This window comes from Ipomoea triloba, chromosome 9 (assembly GCF_003576645.1).
Source record: "Ipomoea triloba cultivar NCNSP0323 chromosome 9, ASM357664v1".
Classification (NCBI taxonomy): Eukaryota; Viridiplantae; Streptophyta; class Magnoliopsida; order Solanales; family Convolvulaceae; genus Ipomoea; species Ipomoea triloba.
This window is the reverse complement of record NC_044924.1, coordinates 12508244-12529345: the sequence shown is the minus strand read 5'-3', so window position 1 is coordinate 12529345 and position 21102 is coordinate 12508244. Positions and strand designations below refer to the sequence as shown.

Sequence of the window (21102 nt, the reverse complement as noted above, 5' to 3'; positions counted from 1 at the left end):
GTTGTTCATACTCCTCTTTGTACAACTGAGCATACCACAAAACAAACTTGCCACAAAACAACATGCTTTAAGAATTATCTTAGTTTGGCACACAAGATCCATTCACAAGTCAATATCCAAGCACCAAAATTATTAGCAAGTAGTGAAAAATCTAGTGTGTACACATACTAAGTTAGGTTTATGCAAAACTTGGCATTAGAAATACATCTCATAAGCTTGCCCTTCATACTCCTCCTAGTATAGACCTAAAATTGCATGCAAAGATCAAATAGGTCTTTTATTTTGCTTATAACGGGGCTAAGGGTTAAAGGCTAACAAAGAAAGGGTATAGAAAATTAACAAAAGAGAGAATGTTACAATTATCTACCCTTTAAAATCCTAGAAGAGATAAGACAAAGAAGACCAAAAGGGGCAAAATGCAACTCAAGAACAAATTAAAGCAACACAATAATGAAGTGAGGTCGAATTCAAACTTTCAAAAAGCTAAGTAATTACAAACTTCAAACTTTTATTCTTCATTTCATTTCTTTTCTCTTTTTGTTTTGTTTTTTTTTTGTTTTTTGCTTTTTGTTTTTGAAATAACAAACCAACAAAGAAGCAAATAACTTTATACAAATGATCAAGACCCCCACACTTAAACATTTCAAAGAAAAAAATTGCTTTCTAAATACAAGCTCCATAAAGATCTCTTCTACAAGAATATCAAAGATAAATGCTACATTCTCCCAAGGGTGGAAGGAAACATATTTGGCTAAAGGCTAAGGATTTGATGATGAGGGTTAAACAAGAAAAATTCACAAAGAGTGGATTAAGTGCTTAACACTTACTACCTCCGTCCCATTTTGTTTGTCTGGTTCGTTTAACGAGGCTTGACTGAAGTTATTTTTATTTCAAATTTTCATAATATTAAGTTTAACATTAATATATAAAATTTATATATTTAAAAACTACATTAAAAGTACTATTAAACACAAAAAAGATAAATTTAAAAATTATAAAAAATTACTAAAGAAAATAAGCAATGAAGAAAGAATTTGTTTGACCAATGAATAGTAAATAGGACAGGTAAAATGGGACAGAGAGAGTATTAAACAAAGAAAAAGGCTCAAAGAGGACACAAGGGATAAAAACATATGAGGTGGGTAGGTTTTAAAGGCTAAGGGTAAACAAAGATGACCTAAATCATTTCTAAGCAAGCAGAAAATAGATTACACTTAAAGGAGTATTGAGGCAAGCTCTACCAAACCAAACAATGTGGCAATGCCGAAATTCCACATAAACTTTCACTAGCGAAGCACAAACCACAAGATTAAGAATTATTTCAATTATTATGTGGTTAACAAGAATATTGGCAAGGGAATAGCTCAATCATGTGTTATACCTTGATTTCATCAATGGCACATTGAAATGTAACAAGTTCCACCAAAACAATCCACAAACCAACAAAGAAGGAGTAATCACAACTACAAGCATAGATAAGCAATTTATCCAACATTAAGCACATAAGTCATTCAAGCAAAAATTTTGAAAATTACCTCAAAGTTTGTCTCCTCCCCTGCACTTAAAAGTTTACATCATCCTCGATGTAAAAGAAAGTAAAGCACAATAGATAAAACACAATAAGCACAATAGGGGGTAGGGTGAGGTTGGATCGATTGAACAAGATAATGCAATAAAGCACAAGGAGCAAGAGAAAGATAATGGCACTCCCTTAATGAGTATGTTGTGCACATCAAGAAGCCTCCTCGAATCAAGATCTACTCCTCAATATCGATCCTATGAGCCAATGAAATATACACATCTAAACAAAAGTGAAAGTGCGGCATGAGAAAATAAGGAGAGTTAAATTATTAGACAAAATAAACTAAAGTGCGGTAAATAAAGCATAATAAGGAAAAATAAATAAGAAAAAAATTGTAATAAAAGAAAATGCAAGAAAATGAAAGATAACATGTGGTGCCTCCTATGAAGCACTAAGTTTAACGTTGCTAGCTCGACTCAACCTCTCAAGTTCAACTATCAAGGAATTGAAGAAGAAGCTTTCCATGCTTTTTATTCACTTTTTCTTCCAAATACTTCTTCAAGTGATGTCCATTAACAAACTCCTTTAAGACCAAATCAATCATATTCTCTTGTAGGACATCACATTCTCCTACACCAAGTAGTATGCCTTCATTCTCTTCAACCAACAAAGCCAAAAGAGGCTCTTTGCAAATCATACAATCTAGAAGGTTTACTTGATTTTTCTCTCTTCCTCCTTTTTCAACACTCTCTTGTTCAACTAGTAGGGAGAGTCTCTGTCATCCTCATGAACCAACAAGAAATGAGAATCATTTGATATAAAAATGGGTAAATGAGGATCAACACTCTCAACAATATCAATACCTCCCAGTTCCCAAATTGTTCTAAAATTTTCATCCAAGAGAGTGTCATCCAATGAAGAGCATTCCTTGTATGTGCCACAAATTTCTTCCATTTCACCTTTCTTGAATGCATCTTCAATTGGACTATCTTCAAGTTGAGCATCACCACCATTCCATTGAAACTCTACTCCTTTTTCTCCACTCAATGTCTCCATCTCAATGCATTCATCAAATATTTCTTCATCTTCATCTCCAAGATCCTCACACTCCTTTTGATTTTTTATCAATTTCATGACCTTCATTTGGCAAGGACAACTCTTCTAGAACCTCTCCATTGGAAAATTAATCTTGACATGGCTCTTGAATTGTCAAATCTTCCCATTTAGCCAATCATGTGATCCACTTGAGCTCGTAGCTCATTTAGTTGAAACATCATGTGCATAAGCTTGTTACCCTTCGTGAATTTCACCTCAAATGTTGGGTCAAGTGGTTGGCATTCTTGTTGGAACTTTTGGTACGGAGGCTCTAGCAATTTTCCGCCTCATGAGGTCCTCCACATAAGATACACCACAAGGGTTGTGGACTTAGTGATGTGCCTCCTTGATAAGTGGTTTGACTCATGTTAGCACAAACTCCTTGATTTGGTTGTAGGGGAACATGATTGGTGGGGTTGAGTATATAACAATTCTTTCCCAAGTGATTCCCACCACAAAAAGAGCACCATTGAGGTTGTGATATGAATGCTTGAGATGAGCCTTCATAAATATAATCTTGACTTGAGTTGGCAAAATTTGAGAAATGTATTTGTTGTGGTACTCCTCCATAGTCTTGGTACATATTCCAACTCATCTCATAACCATGGGAATGAGAGTAGAATAGTGGCATAGCTCCTTGATAATCATATCCATCCATAAAAAAATTATTAATAAAAATAAAAACAATAAAAAATGATAGATTAGATTCCTAGAAAATTTTCACTAATGTCAATACAAAACACCACTTCCCGGGCAGTGGCGCCAATTTGATTGTAGCATATTTTGTGACAACTAAATACCCGGAGTATCGTATTACCGATCTACAGGGAAGCGAGGCGTATCAAGCACTAGTTAGTAATCAATTCTATTTAAAGTGTGTTTGATTGATTGCAAATGTAAGAGTAATCAAAGAGAATAAAGAAAGCAAGTTGATGAAAATAATAGAGTAAGAGTGGATTTCTAGGTTCAAGTGTTTAATCACCTAGTGCCAATCTAAAGGATATATTTAATTTGGGTTCAAACAAGTGTGGAAGATTGCATTCAAAATAGGGAAAGAGTTACTCCCATAATTCAAACCCATAATAAGAAACCAATCAAGAACAAGCAATCTAAATGAAATCTCTTAACAAATATGCCCTCTCCCAAGGTGCAAAAGTCAAGTGCAAATGTGACTGCTCTAGTATATGCCCTAACTTCCATCAATACACAACTATAGCAAGATACAAGTAATTTAGGCCTTTAATCACAAGCATCCACAATAGAAATCACAATTGCAACACAAGTCATAAAACCCAAATATAAACCTATCATTAAAACATGAAGAACTAGGCACAATAGGTTCATAAACACCATTCACCCAAAAATTCCTAAGTAGTTTAGCCACTCATGGCTAGCATTGATTTCATTACACTATGTTAAAGAGTTTACAAGAATTTAAAGAAAGTAAAAGAAAAGGGGAAGAGATTCTCCCGAATGTAGTCTTCCTAACCTTTCCTTCTTCCTCCAAAGCTCTTGTAGCTCCTTGATGGTGAGTATCTTCTTCCAAAAGTTGGTGGATCCCTCCTTGAACTACTTAAAGAGACAACACCCTTTACTCTCACTCATTTTTGTCTCCAAAAACGCAGCTTAAACTTTTAGGGTTGAGAGGAAATGATGCTTTTATAATGGGGTAGAGAATAGGGGCAAAACAGACAATTTTGCGCAGCAAAAATTTCATATCTGCGACTTCTAGACGCGTCGAGACATTACAATGCCAAAAACTTGGCTTTCTTCTAACTCTCGATACGTCCAGAATCCTCCTACAATACTGGTCTGATTTGTAGGCTGTTTTTGACCATTTTCCCTTCCGATCTACAATTTGATGTCTTCATAAGAGTTGTAGCCCTTGAAGACTTCTTTTCAATGGCTCAAGAATAACTTCATTTTCATATTCCTAGGCTGAGATATGGTCCAATTACCAAGGTGTTGCCATATTTAGCTGGAATTACAACTCTGTGATCTTTTGACCATTTTTCCTTTCGATCTACACTTTGATGTCTTGATAAGAGTTGTAGCCCTTTGAGTTTTATTTCCAATGGCTTAGGAATCACCTTGTTTGGATATGCCTAGGCTGAGATATGGTCAAATTACCGAGATGTCACCATCTTTAGCGGGAATTACAACTCTTTGGTCTTTTGCTCCATTTTTCCCTTGTTTTGTTCTTGTGATCAAATCCATTGAAAGTGCCACTATTTGGCTCCTTTGGAAGTATTTTAGTCACCCTCTTAGCTTCACATTGGCTCCCATTCACGCGAGATTCATTCAAAATGATCCGAAAGGCATGCATTGTCTTCAATTCAACAATTTATGCACCCAAGGATTTAAATAAATGAATTAAAGCACATTTTGCATAAAACCAAAGTATTTATCACTCAAAATAGGTTTATATATGGGTTTGAAACATGGACATAAATACACTTATCAATATACATATATATATAATATTTGTTTTGAGGAGTACTATATTTAAAATGAAAATTATTATGACACCTTAATCTGATTGATTTATTTACATTCAAAAGAAGAAAGACTAGTCCATCAATGTTGGCCGGATAATCTAAACAAATTCTCCTACCATATTCGTCATACTAAAACATTATGGTATAAAACTTTATAAGATTGAATACTAATTAACTTGATGAAACCTGGAAAATTTAAATTACGATAATGATAAACATGCTTCCCAGAATAGCCTGTCTCTATCATTTTCACTCATCATCTCTAAATTACACACCTTCAATTTCTTAAGTTGTTTAATCCTCGTTGTCGTCCTCACAACTCCTAATGGCCTCATCAATTTCTTCCCCCTCTTCACCCTCATTATCCACCCTTGATTAACCTCTTCTTCTTCTTCATCACCGTCATCATCTTCCTCCGTCTCATTGCCGCCGCCTACGGCGTTGCAAATGTCATCGCCGTACTCGTAATTTTCCTCGAATCTTAAACACACCTGGAAGCGCGTTTAACCTCGTTGGCATCTTTGACCTCCCCGAAAACACCACCGCTGCACAATTGTGCATCGTCATAACCCCATTCATGATCCGTCGAATCCTTTTTGAGCACCAAAGACTGAACCTCCAACGAATCACTGGTGGCCTTCGATGAACTCCCAAAAAAAACAATTCATCTTCAGCAATGGAAGAAGAAGGCTAACTAATGAAAAGACCATTTTAGCCCCTAACCTAACGCCTAACTAACTGAAGTTAAACAGAAGGACCATTGTTGGAATAAATTTGAAAGTCAAGTGTCTTTTTCGACCAATTTTGGAAAATCAGAATAGTCGGAGGACCATGGCTGGAATTAACTCGTTTACCCAATATACTTATTATAAACCTATTTTTATGAGAATATAATGAGCATGTTTTGAGAACTACTATTACTACCCTTTGCAAGAATTATCCATATGATAGTATAAGGATTTATGTGTGACTATGGTCGTTCCCTTATAATAGTGTGTGTTGTCTATTGAGCATGCTATCTTCTTGTTTACATCCTTACATTGTTATGGGTGTGAGTTACTACTATACTTTTATATATATATATATATAAAAGGTGGGTATATACATATACACACACACACACATATTCCTCTATCTATTAATTGCTCTTATTTGATAATACTTGTTAATTGATGATTATGTTATCCTTGTATGTGTTTTCATGCTAAACCACCTATTTTTCAAATCTATCTATCTATACTTACTTTACGGGGTTGAGTGATTTATACTTAACATTTCATGCTAACGGGTTGTTTTCTACTTGTTTTGTTAACCCCTTTCAAGTTTGGATTAATGCATGATGAGAGTACGATTAGAGGCTTCCGACTTGATAGTATTTCTTGCTTTAGTTTGTCTTTAGTAGTGCTCCTTTGAGATTGATATTGTTTAATGATGATGCGACATTTAAGACTTGTGATTGTAGACTTGAATAGATATTATTAATGATTAATTCTTAGATTGCCATGTATCATAGAATGTTTGTGGATTACTGTAGTAGTCTTATGTTGAGTTGTGGGTTGTTTGATGAATAAACATTTGGGCCTATTGAACCCATTCTATTTGATATTTAGAATATTGGGATTTTAGTAGTTTAGCCTGGCAGTTATCCAAGTGGGGATGGTTGCGGTGGTAGCACTCCCCGTGCTGTGTTTATGGATTCTAGTTTACATGAATATTAATAGAATCCTTCCAGTTATTCCACTGTGTAAGCATTTAATATATCTAGGCTCTAGTGTTAGAAATCAGGGGTGTTACAGTGGCGGTTGCTGGTTAGTGGAGCAGGCAAGGCACACGGGTTTAGTGTGACTTTGCTAGGGGCGTTGTTGTGTTGGGGCAGCGCGGATACCAAGAGAGGGACATGGACCTAGTATGGGCCGGATGTAGGAGGCAGGTCAGCTGAACGAGACAGTTAGCATGTGTCGTGGCTGGTATAATAGGTTGACAGCTGAGGGCGAATGGCTTGGGACAAAGCGGTTCGTGTATATGGACTGGGAAACATTTGATGTTGCGTGGTGCATGTGGCTAGCTAGTTAGGATGAACATGGTTGTTCCTACTCATGTGTATATATTTGACAATATACAAAATAATGTACTTTCAATACTCACATAATATATTTTCAAATAATGTACTTTATGTATATAAATAATGTACTTTTTATTTGTGATTCGCACAGCTGTATGGACCATGGTTTGCACAATAATGATTGGGGCATGCCTATAGGCTTAGGATTATTTTTGGTAGGATCACCTAAGCTAAGAATTAAAAAAAAAAAATTAATTACGTCTCATAACTCATAAGAATTGTCCTAAACTGTGGAAAGTCCCATTTCTCACAGCGATGTTTAGTAAATTTAGTAGTTAATTATTAACGGTAGACTATTTCAATGTTATTACGTTTAGTTTTAAAATTTCTTATATAAGATAGTGCATCATTTGACTTAGCCATATTGTATAGTACAAAATGCCGTACATGTATTGTTTTCATAATAACAATGTAGTTTAGATTCTTTAGGTGAAAAATATTATATTACATGGATCAAATTTTTGTATTAAATTTGGTAAGGTAGGACATAACTAACTACAATGGATATACCTACTTATAAATATCTAATAATATAAAAAGTTGTGATTTATTACTTGTCACATAATTTAACACAAAAATATACTACGTATTTCAAACAATTAATTAAGAATTTCTCGTAAAAGTACAATTTACTACACATTAATAAAAACAACAGTCATATTTTTGTGAATGGAAAGTAAAATTAATACTCTGTATTTTATTCCTTTCAAAAAAAAAAAATACTCAGTATTTTATTTGTTGACACACATCCATCTATTTATAATAGTAAACACTATTACTATTGTCGTTTTAGAGTTTATCTTAGAAAAATTAAGAGAAATTTTCATTTTTATTCATTGATTATTGTGATATTGTCACTCTTAGTAATATTTTTTTTAATTTTGTCATATTACATCATTGGCTTTTATTTTATTGCGAAAAAAGATATTTGAATGATAAAATTACATTGTTAGCACTCTTTATTAAATGGTAAAATGTCAAAAGTTTAACTCAATGGGGTAGCTTAAGTGGCAAGTGAACTCTCTTTGTGGGGAAGAGTTTCGGGAGTACCCACGATTAGTTGTGGCAAATGTAATGAGACAAAATTTAAAAAATAAAACAAAACATTCATAATGCACAACTGTGAATACTGAATACTAATTCAATACACAAAATTTGACTTCATAATGTACATAATTTATGTTCATAATGAATTCTGTATATTATGAAATCAAATTCTGTGTATTGGATCATGTCCACAATTATGTGTATGTGTATTATAAACATGAATTCTTTTTTTTAAGGAATTATGAACATAAATTCTATGCATTATGAGTATAAATTATGTATAATATGAAGTTAAAATTTGTATATTGGACCCTGTAATTGCCCTGTATCCCCTAAGTTTAAAAAAAAAAAAAAAAAATTACTCCGTGTAAAAAGGTGGGAGAATTATAAAGGAAATGTGAAAGTAAGGAATAAGAAGCAGAGACGAAACACCGATACAGAGGCAAAGGAGGTTGAAATGCAACTATAAAAACCCCACTCCCGCTGCTTCTTCCTCGCTTGCCAACTCCAAACACATACAGCGCTACCATCTCTCTCTCTCTCTACATTGCACACAATCATCATTCATATATACCTGTATTCTCTCTCGGTTTAATGGAAAATTCTACTCGGTGTTCCGTTATCATCGTCGGAGCCGGAATCTCAGGTGCCGTATTGCAAATACGCGGACGAAACTGCATTCTGTGTGTAACAAATGTTGGTGTGTTTATGAGATTAATTTTCAAATTTGGTGTTGTATGTGATAGGGATTGCGGCTGCGAAGGTGTTGGCGGAGAATGGAGTGGACGACGTGGTGATACTGGAGGCGGCGGATAGGATTGGGGGGAGGATAAGGAAGGAGGAATTTGGCGGAGTGAACGTGGAGCTCGGCGCCGGTTGGATCGCCGGCGTCGGCGGCCAGCAATCTAACCCCATATGGGACCTCGCTACTCAATCCGACCTTCGCACCTGCTTCTCCGACTATAGTTATGCTCCCTACAATATCTACGATCAAAGGTTTCGTGAATTCCTCTCCCTCCATTTCCTTCTCTGCTACCGCCATGACTAGCACTCGAAGATTTTATTTGTTTATTTATTTTTTGTAGTGGGAAGAAATATCCAATTGCTATTGCAACTGATTCATACCAGAAAGCTGTAGACTCGGCGATTCAGGAACTGAATAGCAAAGAGGCTAACCATTGCATCACAGCTGATGAAACGATGCAGTAAGATGAATTCTCATATTTTGAATTATTATACATGAAGCTGAATTCATGTCCATATTTTGATTTTTTTTTTTTGAAATTTTGAATTTGGTTTTTGCAGTACTCCTAAAACACCATTAGAGCTAGCAATTGACTTCATTCTTCACGATTTTGAAATGGCAGGTCTATTTTCTACCATTACTCTGCTCCCTGATCCTCTCTCTCTCTTTTCTATCCGCTTTGAATTTTGAGTTATTCAACGTTTTATTCCAATTTTTCTGAGTTGCATTTATTAAATGGGGTTTGCACTTGTATTTGAACTTGACAGAGGTGGAACCCATATCAACCTACGTAGATTATGGTGAGAAAGAATTTCTGGTTGCTGATGAAAGAGGTTACGAACATTTGCTTTACGAAATGGCGGAAACTTTTCTGTCTACCTCAGAGGGTAAAATTGTGGACGGTCGTCTCAAATTAAACACGGTATAACTCTCTATTTATTCTGCCTATGTGTTCTCTTTTTTAGGAAAACCCATCTAGGTAAATCCCGCTTAGGGTCACAAGAATATAAACCAGCCTAAGTTATCATAGTTGATAGTCCCAAATCAAAGGATAAGAATTTGAACTCGTGATCTTCTAATTATAAATGTGAATCTCTTGTCATCTTGACTATGGCTGCCCATCTATGTGTTCTCTTGATCTTGAAGTCAATTGCATCTGAATCAGTGCATATCTTTTTGGGATTTCTATTCACACTTCACGGAATTGGGACAGGTTGTTCGGGAAGTGAGGCACTCGAGAAATGGCGTTTCAGTTACCACAGAGGACGGCCAAGTTTTCCAAGGCAATTACATAATATTATCTGCTAGCATTGGCGTTCTGCAAAGTGATCTCATTTCCTTTCAACCACCCTTACCAGTAAGCTTCTACTTCTCAACTATCACATAATATCTGTATTAATACTCTTATTAGTTTCTTTTTGAAAGAATGCTCTAATTTTTTGATTCTTGAATGTTTCAAAAGTTTATTAGTAAAATATGAGTTAATATCTCATTTAGTCATTGACTATTAGGATTTTACCACTTTGATGCTCCACTCTCAAATTTGCTTAATTTCATTTCTAACTATGTAATTCTTAACGAAAATGGTCCTCAATCAGAATTATTTTTATTTGGACCAAAGACTATTTTAGTTAAAAATTACATAGTTGAAGATGAAATTAAGTAAATCTGAAAATCAAATATCAAAATAATGAAATCCTAATAATGAAGAGAACAAATCAAGTATTAACTCTGTAAAATAATTACACTGTGGGCCAATTATGTGGTTGGTCACACAGAGACCATGTTAAATATGTCTATTTTAAACTAGCTAAATATTCGGTCAATCCGTCAATGGCTAGCATTGCAGCTTAAGCATATAACTTTCCAGCTAGGATACAAGTCATCGGCTATAGGTTAGACTACCTAAAGTTGGCCATCTGCAGAATATGGATGTATGAGGATTCTGGACCTAGCTATTAAATTCTAAGACTAAGTTTATTCTGTAATCTTTCTCACTTGTAAAATTAAATTTTATTATCCTATTAGCTACTATTTTCTCTTTATTTATATAATTCTAACTCACATTTAATAATAATATAATAAAATACTAATAATAAATTAATTTAAAAAAGAAATAGTACAAAAAGCTGCTAAAGAACAACTTTTTCAAAACTTGCAATGAGAAAATACTACATGGACTCCTATTTTTTACTCTTAACTTGTATGTTTTTCACAAATTTTTTATTTAGACACTTATCTTGAGATTCACATAATGAAAATATCAAATCTTTATTTGTCACGTCATAAAATAAAAGTGAGGAAGTAGAATTTGGAAGCGCATGTAGAACTCTTCCATATGTGGCCTATACTATATTTAAAAAAAAAAAATTGACATGGCACTTCCATATCTTTATCCAAGTGGTGCCATTGCAAGTATGTAAGAGAATTCCCATTGAGAAGTTTTTTATGAATTTTTGTCAAATTTTAACTTAGGTGGGTGAGAGAGGAGAGGAGAGAAATATTAGCTCCATTTATTAAATTGAGATTTTTTGTTAAAATTGGAAAAAGAAAAAAAAATGTGCTAACTTGCGAGAACGCCAAAGTTGTCACCTATAAAGTGGTTGCCAACTGGTGAGCATCCTGAATTTTAATTTTTATTTCTTTCTTTCTCACCCGGTTGGGTAAATTTTTCCCACCAAAATTCAAATAAAAACTCATATCAATGAGGTTAAAAAGTTAGGCCAGGTATGCAGTGGACTGTGGACTATCCATGTGTAAATTATGTATGGTTTCTTTGATTACCATAGTCTACGTGATTGTACGAAACCTGTGGGTATAGTACTTGGGTGATCCGTGGTATTGTGTGATACATTAGTTCATTTGATTGATTTATTACTAGATAGGCCACTGTTGGCTTTTTATTATGGAATCTGAACCTTGTTAATCAGTGACAGCTTGCTAGTTTTCTTGGCTTTTCATGAATTAATGGGGTCTACCAAGATGATATATATTCCTTCAAAGTTCAAATTTGACCTCTAAATTAAAGAGCTAGTGCAAATCAGGCATCTTACACTGTAAAGGAACCTAGTTGTCTTTGTTTCATTACTTTGACCAATTCACATGGTCAGTATTAACAAATAACAAATGAAGTACACGAGATATTTGATCCCTTGGTGACTCAATGCCTCTATCTTTTCATACATATATATTATTATAAGTTTCTTAAGGCTAACCGTGTAAATGTGAAATTTAAACAGAGGTGGAAGACAGAAGCCATTGAAAATTGTGACATTATAGTGTACACTAAGATATTTCTCAAGTTCCCCAAAAAATTCTGGCCCTGTGGCCCTGAAAACGAGTTTTTCATTTATGCCCATGAGCAAAGAGGATACTACACGTTCTGGCAGGTATTACTAATAGACTAACATTGCACTATGATCATCTTCTATTGCTTTGCTAATAATATGTTGTCTAATTGATGTGCCCACTATTTTTTTGCTTATAATGTTAAGTTGTTGCTGGAAGCTCCAAATCTCATACTTATTGCATTTGCCGCATTTAATACAAAATATGATATCTTAAAGCGTATCTCCTATTTCTTAATATAAAACCAATTAAAATCTACTTAAAATACATAAAATATAAGTATAGATGCAAATGATGAGAACTATAAAAAAAAAAAAAATGTGTTGGAATTGATAAGTTCACATCTCATATTGATAAGTTAAAGGAAAATATTGTAGACAATGTGATTTGTTAGCCTTATTTTTTCATTAACAAAGAAGTCATTGCCTAATACTTGTGGATCATATGACATCTTTACATATAAAGGATTTGCGGCGGATTACTCTGTCATTTTCATTGGAATCATCATCAAGACATCAAGCAAATTTATTATTAAATATTGCTTTCATGGCAATCAATCCTACGGAGTATTATTTATTAGCCACTAGCTGGTGCCGTACTAATTTAATAGGAAAATAGTTACTTTACAGTGGCTTTCATTTCTTACTTGCTTGCTTCTAGTTGGATATTGGTATAGTGTACTACTTTGCATCTTCTTGGTTAAATCATCTTTCCTTTTAGAGATTCATGATTCATGATGATATCTTTTCCAGTATAAGTCATTTTCTGCACTGTTTTATTTCTTCTGAAAATGACATCCTTTTGCCAATCATAGTGTCATCATTTTCTAGAATTCCACGCCATATAATTTTCAGATTGGGACAGATGGTTCATTATTATACTTTTTTGGTGATTTAGCTACCAGAATTGTTAAAATTGCGGCTTTTGAATTACTCCCACTTTCTATTATTCCTCTTTCATTTTATTGTCAGATTGATTATTCCTTGATTGAAGCAGTAAGTCACTATAGTTGGACCACCCAAAATGAATCTTTGTCAGCCACTGTTTCCAAATCCATATACCAATATAATATTCCCTCCGTCCCATTTTATGTGTTAGATTCGATTAACCATGTTTGACTGAAATTATTTACAATTTAATTTTTTACAATACTAACTTTAAAATTAGTTTGTAAAATTTATATATTTAGAAAGTACACTAAAAGTACTATTAAACACAAAAAATTATAAGAAAATGAGCAGAGATAGAAATTTCTTCTTTGAGCAATTTATATCTATATTATTAATTATATCTAAACATTTACTATACGTATATATACAGGGCCATCTGCCCCCACTGCCCCAATACTGGATCTGTCCATGCTAATAGAAATAAACAAAGAAAAAAGAAGAAAGAGTTGATTTGATCAATAAATAGTAAATAAAACAGACAGATAAAATGATACAGAGAGGATGTAATTTTAGGCATCTTCCTAGTCACTTTCAGTAATTTTACTAGAAACTAGAAAGGGTAGATGCCAATTAACTTTATAATGTGGCGGGTGCGTTTGTGATTATCATAATATAATTTAATATAGCTGCTAATGGATTGTCTACTCATCTTTAACTACATATATACCTACCACCTTGGCTGAACTGTTTTCATGTCATCAGCACATGGAAAATGCTTACCCTGGGTCCAATATTCTGGTGGTCACTCTCACGAATGATGAGTCTAAACGCGTGGAAGCTCAATCAGATGAAGACACGCTAAAAGAAGCCATGGAAGTGCTGAGAAAGATTTTTGGGGCGGACATTCCTGACGCCACACACATCCTTGTGCCACGATGGTGGAATAATCCCTTCCAGCGTGGCAGCTATAGCAATTACCCCGTCTACGGAAATGCCCAACTCGCACATGATCTCAAGGTTTGCACTTCATTTGGTTAAACCATTTAATTAATTAATCTCTGTTGGCAAGGCCGGTAAGGGTCAAGTCCAGCACCATGTGACTAGGGAATTGTTGGGCTGGTGAAGGATCAAGTCTAACACTCTGCCTCTAAAAAATGTGCTGACGGTGTATAAAGAAATAAAATTGCGCATTCGTTACTAGCTATAGCTTTTGGCAAAAGTTGTTAGCGCTTGATCTTAACAATCTCTTACCTTGCCTTCAAAAAAAAAAAAACAATCTCTTACCTTGGTTCATTTGGCATATAAGCGTGTGACAGTTGCAATACGTGTTACGTTATTTCAGGAACCAGTGGGGCGGATATTTTTCACGGGAGAACACACTAGTGAGAAATTTAATGGCTATGTCCATGGAGGCTATCTTTCTGGTGAGCAATTAATATATAAACTAGCTAAGGAGACATTTGTTGGACGGAGGTCAGTAAAAGGCCAAGTCTAGCACCCCGTGGTTGGGGAACTGACAGGCGGAAGCTAGTAAAGAGCCAAGTCTAACAACCAGCATCTCGAAAATGTGTAGCGGTATAAGGAAATAAAGTTGGGCTTTTGCAATCAGCTATAACTTTTGGCATAATGATAAGCATTTGATCCTAACATCATATGATATTGCGTATTTATTATATTATTATATTATTGATGAGCAGGCATAGACACTTGCAATGATCTACTAAAAGAAATGAGGAAGGAGGAGGAAAGAAAGCGGAAGAGCGTAGGTGTGCTACTAGAGCCGTTGCTTGCACTCACTGGATCACTGAGACTCAAAAAAGCAGATGCTTTATCAGGTCTCCACAAATGGGATATTCCTAGGCTGCTCTTCCTCAGCAGCAATAAGCTGGGACTTCCAAAGGCCATCTTATGATGACTTTCTTTAAAATGGAACCCTACGTATGTAGTACGTACGTGGATAACACTTTGACAACCATAGCAATCTAAACCCTACCCTGAAAATTTTGGCCCAAAGAATACACAAGAGAAGGGTACCTGCATTTTTCGTTCGATAGAAATATGTTGATTATTGGTTCATGCTCTTTTCCTTTTATCCAGAGTGTATAATGTACAATAATCCAATTCAAGTGCCTTATCCTGCTCCTTGGTTCATTCTATCTTCTGTACCTCACAACAAATATTTATTACCACTGTAAGTAACATTAATACAAATTAAAGGAATTTTACAGTATGTGTTGAAAATGGCTATTAATGGATGATATCAACCCAATGGGGTAGTTCAAGTGGCAAGTGAGCTCTCTGGGGAGAAATTTCGGGAGAACCCGCGTTCAATTCCCACAAATGACGATTCCCCCTGGGCCAGCTCCCGTGCCTCTCGGAGCGAACATGGGTGGACCCCGGACCGTTACACGGACGGAGAGAAAGACCCTGTAAATTTACCAAAAAAAAAATTAATGGATGATGTCATATTTATAAATGATGGTCTTTAATGGATCCGATCTACCATAAAGTCGACTTGATATGAAAAAATAGGGAGAGGAAAACTAATCCTTAGAGCATTGTAATTGAACTACAATTGAACCAATAAAATAGGAAAATAAGCTGAGGTCCAAATGACCTAACCTTCAAGCCCAACCACACCATTTTAGATTTGTAGATAATTAGTTAAAGGAGCTAATGTTTGGAAAATATAGGTGCTCCCACCCACCCCCCACACCACCACCACCCCCCTTCTTCCCCCTTATACTATTTTTTTAGGCCAAAGACCATGACAAACTAGTAAACCATGATGCTCAGAGATCCTCGACCACGTGTTTCCACTAGCTGCAAGACTTTTCTGCCAAGCAACCAATTACCTAGCCACTCTACCCGACCTTTCCTACATTCAACGTAACCATCGTGCCTAGTTGTGGTTTGATGTGACTAGTGGGGTTTGATAAGTGTTAACAATGATATATTTTGTGGGATGTTTTGGAGGCATTTTATGTTATAATTGTGGTCCTTTGAGCTAATTTTATGCATTGAATAGCTTAATTTGAGAATAAGGACCAAGTGTTGGCATATTTGTACATTTTTAGAGAAATGGAGCTATATCAAGGGTATTCTAGTTATTTTGGAGTTGAAAAGAAAGAGGAATCCAAGTATGCTGCTTGTACTGAGTGGTTGTACGCTCGTACAAAGGTTCGTACAATGAGAGGCAGAAAGTTGTACACCGACTTGTACGAGCGTATGAAGGGAGAACATGGCGGAGGCAAAAAGTTGTATCAGTGCATGTACACTGTACTCGTACTCTCAATCATGTCCAGAAAGTTGCACGCTTGGAAATACGAGTGTACGCGAGGGGAACTGGGAAAGTAGGATGCATACGAGTGTCTGTACGCTCGTACAGGCTCCACATTACTAGGGTATAAATAACTTTGTTGAAGGGGATTAGGGAGACTTTTTGCTACTTTGATCAGTTCAAAACTCTATACTTTGACTTTTTAGAGAGAGAAATTATCTTAGGGTTCTTAGGTCACAATGCAAATTGAGAACTTGTTCCTAGGAGCTTAGAGGATTCTCAATCTACAATTATTGAAGACCTTTTGCTTGGATTGCAAGTTAGTTGTAATTGAGTTAAGTATTCTTGTTAATTTCAATTTCGATTCTCTTATTGATTCTTACATGTGCTCAATTCTTGCTCGCATTTCCATAATGATCACGTGTGGCTAGGTTTTTAGAGAATTGGTTTAAGTCTACTTGTGAGGATGTATGAAATGATTTGAATTGCAATTAGGGAGTGATTTGATCCTTGTTGGAAGTGGAACTTTGTATAGACTCTTACATAGTTATAGCCCAACCAGTCAAGAGAACTATGAGGTGTATAGTTGCCAAGAGATTGCGACTATACTATAGCCTCTTCCACGTGTAATTCCTACCTTACGTCGAGAGTCGGAGCCCGAAAGAAGATGTGAACACAACGTGTTTGATAAAATGACTCGAGTGGTTAAAGTTGCTACAAGGTAGAAATAACTATCACCGCTTGATAGGCCAAATAGACTACTCCCTACCTAGGACCATTCATTGCATCCACGCAAGGAAAGCTTAATCCAAGTCCCATCTTTGTTCATTGCTTACTTTACTTGTTGTTTGCCTACATGCTACTTTACATTGCTTGTTGCTAGTGCTTGTTACTTTGAACATGCTGTCTTTCAAAATGTTGAGATCTAGTTTCCTACTACTATTACGCCCTTGTGCTTAACCACACATTACTCCACTCCTATTAGCCATGCTTGAGAACAACATATGAGAAAGACTTCACTCTTGCTCACTTTCCAACTCACCACTTACCACATCTCGTTAGGGTTCTGTTGTGGTCTACCTGAAGCCATGGTGGGGTGTCGAACGACGGCCGACAACAAAAGGCTACAATCTATTTGCTACCCTATAACTCAAATACACTTACCTAGTTACTTGGTAGTAAGAGCTTGATCTTGGTTGTTAGAACTTGGAGTAGAGAGCTTCATTTTCTAATACGAGAGAATATTCTAGTGAGATTTTTAGAGTGCTTCTATACACGAGTGATCACTCCAAAATAAATAAAAGTACAGGCGAGGGAGTGACGTGAGGTATAATCCTCATACTTGGGGAAGGGTAGAAATATGTCGAGTCCTAGTGAAGTTGATGAGTAGGAATTGAGTCTTGACATGTGCATCATGATGACTTTGCTAAGATGACCACTGTGATGGAGGTGTTGAATGTTCGAACATATAGAATTGAGAGAGATAGAGGACCAAATAATAATGAGTTAATACCTTCAATGGTCCTCCAAGTATTAACGATTTACCAGGTGTGGTCCCTCGTCTTTAAAACGACCACGAGTCGTCCTCCATGTTTTTAAAAATAACCACCCGTGGTCCTCAGTTAAGTTTGCTGTCAAAGGGGTGTTCGAACATATAGAATTGAGAGAGATAGAGGACCAAATAATAACGAGTTAATACCTTCAATGGTCCTCCAAGTATTAACGATTTACCAGGTGTGGTCCCTCGTCTTTAAAATGACCACGAGTCGTCCTCCATGTTTTTAAAAATAACCACCCGTGGTCCTCAGTTAAGTTTGCTGTCAAAGGGGTGTTAAATTTGAGGGAAAAACTGTCCTTTCACCTTAATATTTTAATTTTTGTTTTAAAGAATTGAAATGAACCTGATAATGGACGCTGGAACTCCTCTGGTTTTGGAGACAGGGCCTATCCCTTTCCTCGGTCAGATTCATCCCTTCTTGGCCCTGTTCTAATTTCCTGAAACTCAAATCCCTACTTCTTCTCTTCGACAAACTTATGTTGTGCTTCACCTTCTTCTTAGTCTTCACCCGGACTTGCCCAAGTAACCTTTGGGGAAGACGGCTCGGGATTCTCAAAAGTAGAGCTACGCTTCTTGGCGGAACTGGGGAACGTGGTGGAAGCCTGACCGGCCTTGATGCTGCTATTGGTGCGTAGCCTCCGACTAAGGGAAGTGGAGAGAGAAACGGAGGGGTCTCGATCCCGACCCGGACTTAGTATAGATTTGGAAAGCTTCATCGAAGAGGAAGAAGAAAGACGAGAAGTGAAGCAAACAAAAAGCTCCCCACTAGTAGTAGTACTTGTGCTTGGAGTTCTGTGACTGTGATGCGGTCTATCCAAGTCCATACTGTAAAATTTCACCTCGCTCTTTTTCCGATTCCCATGAAATGTTTGATAGTGGGTCTGAAAGACTGCGAGGGACTGTGCAAATGGTGAATGATAATTGAAGCGAGGAGAGTTTGGGAGTTTATGTATGCAGCTAATGGCAGTGTGGTCCTCGTCTTTAAAAGACCAGAGTCGTCCTCCATGTTTTTAAAAATAACCACCCGTGGTCCTCAGTTAAGTTTGCTGTCAAAGGGGTGTTAAATTTGAGGGAAAAACTGTCCTTTCACCTTAATATTTTAATTTTTGTTTTAAAGAATTGAAATGAACCTGATAATGGACGCTGGAACTCCTCTGGTTTTGGAGACAGGGCCTATCCCTTTCCTCGGTCAGATTCATCCCTTCTTGGCCCTGTTCTAATTTCCTGAAACTCAAATCCCTACTTCTTCTCTTCGACAAACTTATGTTGTGCTTCACCTTCTTCTTAGTCTTCACCCGGACTTGCCCAAGTAACCTTTGGGGAAGACGGCTCGGGATTCTCAAAAGTAGAGCTACGCTTCTTGGCGGAACTGGGGAACGTGGTGGAAGCCTGACCGGCCTTGATGCTGCTATTGGTGCGTAGCCTCCGACTAAGGGAAGTGGAGAGAGAAACGGAGGGGTCTCGATCCCGACCCGGACTTAGTATAGATTTGGAAAGCTTCATCGAAGAGGAAGAAGAAAGACGAGAAGTGAAGCAAACAAAAAGCTCCCCACTAGTAGTAGTACTTGTGCTTGGAGTTCTGTGACTGTGATGCGGTCTATCCAAGTCCATACTGTAAAATTTCACCTCGCTCTTTTTCCGATTCCCATGAAATGTTTGATAGTGGGTCTGAAAGACTGCGAGGGACTGTGCAAATGGTGAATGATAATTGAAGCGAGGAGAGTTTGGGAGTTTATGTATGCAGCTAATGGCATTTCTTTTCTGCATGCATGAGCTCCGAGCATTTCTTTTCTGCATGCATGAAACAAGGAGAGTTAATACCTTTGCACCATGAGAGTTTGGGAGCTCATGCATGGTTGAGTATTATCGTTCACCATTTGCACCTTTTGCACAGTCTCGGAGCTCATGCATGCATAAAAGAAATGCCATTAGTCTCCACTACGTTTAACAAAACAAAACTCAACCATCAACAGACTTCGTATTCGCAACCGAATCTCGTCAATTATAGCTCCAAATTGAGTAATATTCTGCCCCCGTAACACTGCATTTGTAACCATTTGAGCATCTGTCTCCAAAATCACCCTACTNACCCGTGGTCCTCAGTTAAGTTTGCTGTCAAAGGGGTGTTAAATTTGAGGGAAAAACTGTCCTTTCACCTTAATATTTTAATTTTTGTTTTAAAGAATTGAAATGAACCTGATAATGGACGCTGGAACTCCTCTGGTTTTGGAGACAGGGCCTATCCCTTTCCTCGGTCAGATTCATCCCTTCTTGGCCCTGTTCTAATTTCCTGAAACTCAAATCCCTACTTCTTCTCTTCGACAAACTTATGTTGTGCTTCACCTTCTTCTTAGTCTTCACCCGGACTTGCCCAAGTAACCTTTGGGGAAGACGGCTCGGGATTCTCAAAAGTAGAGCTACGCTTCTTGGCGGAACTGGGGAACGTGGTGGAAGCCTGACCGGCCTTGATGCTGCTATTGGTGCGTAGCCTCCGACTAAGGGAAGTGGAGAGAGAAACGGAGGGGTCTCGATCCCGACCCGGACTTAGTATAGATTTGGAAAGCTTCATCGAAGAGGAAGAAGAAAGACGAGAAGTGAAGCAAACAAAAAGCTCCCCACTAGTAGTAGTACTTGTGCTTGGAGTTCTGTGACTGTGATGCGGTCTATCCAAGTCCATACTGTAAAATTTCACCTCGCTCTTTTTCCGATTCCCATGAAATGTTTGATAGTGGGTCTGAAAGACTGCGAGGGACTGTGCAAATGGTGAATGATAATTGAAGCGAGGAGAGTTTGGGAGTTTATGTATGCAGCTAATGGCATTTCTTTTCTGCATGCATGAGCTCCGAGCATTTCTTTTCTGCATGCATGAAACAAGGAGAGTTAATACCTTTGCACCATGGTGTGGTCCTCGTCTTTAAAAGACCAGAGTCGTCCTCCATGTTTTTAAAAATAACCACCCGTGGTCCTCAGTTAAGTTTGCTGTCAAAGGGGTGTTAA

The 21102-nt window shown here is 36.8% G+C and overlaps 1 protein-coding gene across 1 annotated transcript; it reads left to right on the top strand.

Annotated features, from left to right (window-relative positions):
• Positions 1 to 8793: 8793 nt before the first annotated feature.
• Positions 8794 to 15497, top strand: LOC116028738 (polyamine oxidase 1-like). The gene is made up of 10 exons (XM_031270549.1): positions 8794 to 8930; positions 9031 to 9280; positions 9370 to 9489; positions 9590 to 9651; positions 9797 to 9951; positions 10243 to 10386; positions 12269 to 12418; positions 14030 to 14284; positions 14610 to 14691; positions 14965 to 15497. The coding sequence occupies exons 1-10, from the start codon at positions 8879 to 8881 to the stop codon at positions 15177 to 15179; spliced, it is 1485 nt and encodes a 494-aa protein (XP_031126409.1). The 5' UTR covers positions 8794 to 8878; the 3' UTR covers positions 15180 to 15497.
• Positions 15498 to 21102: the final 5605 nt, after the last annotated feature.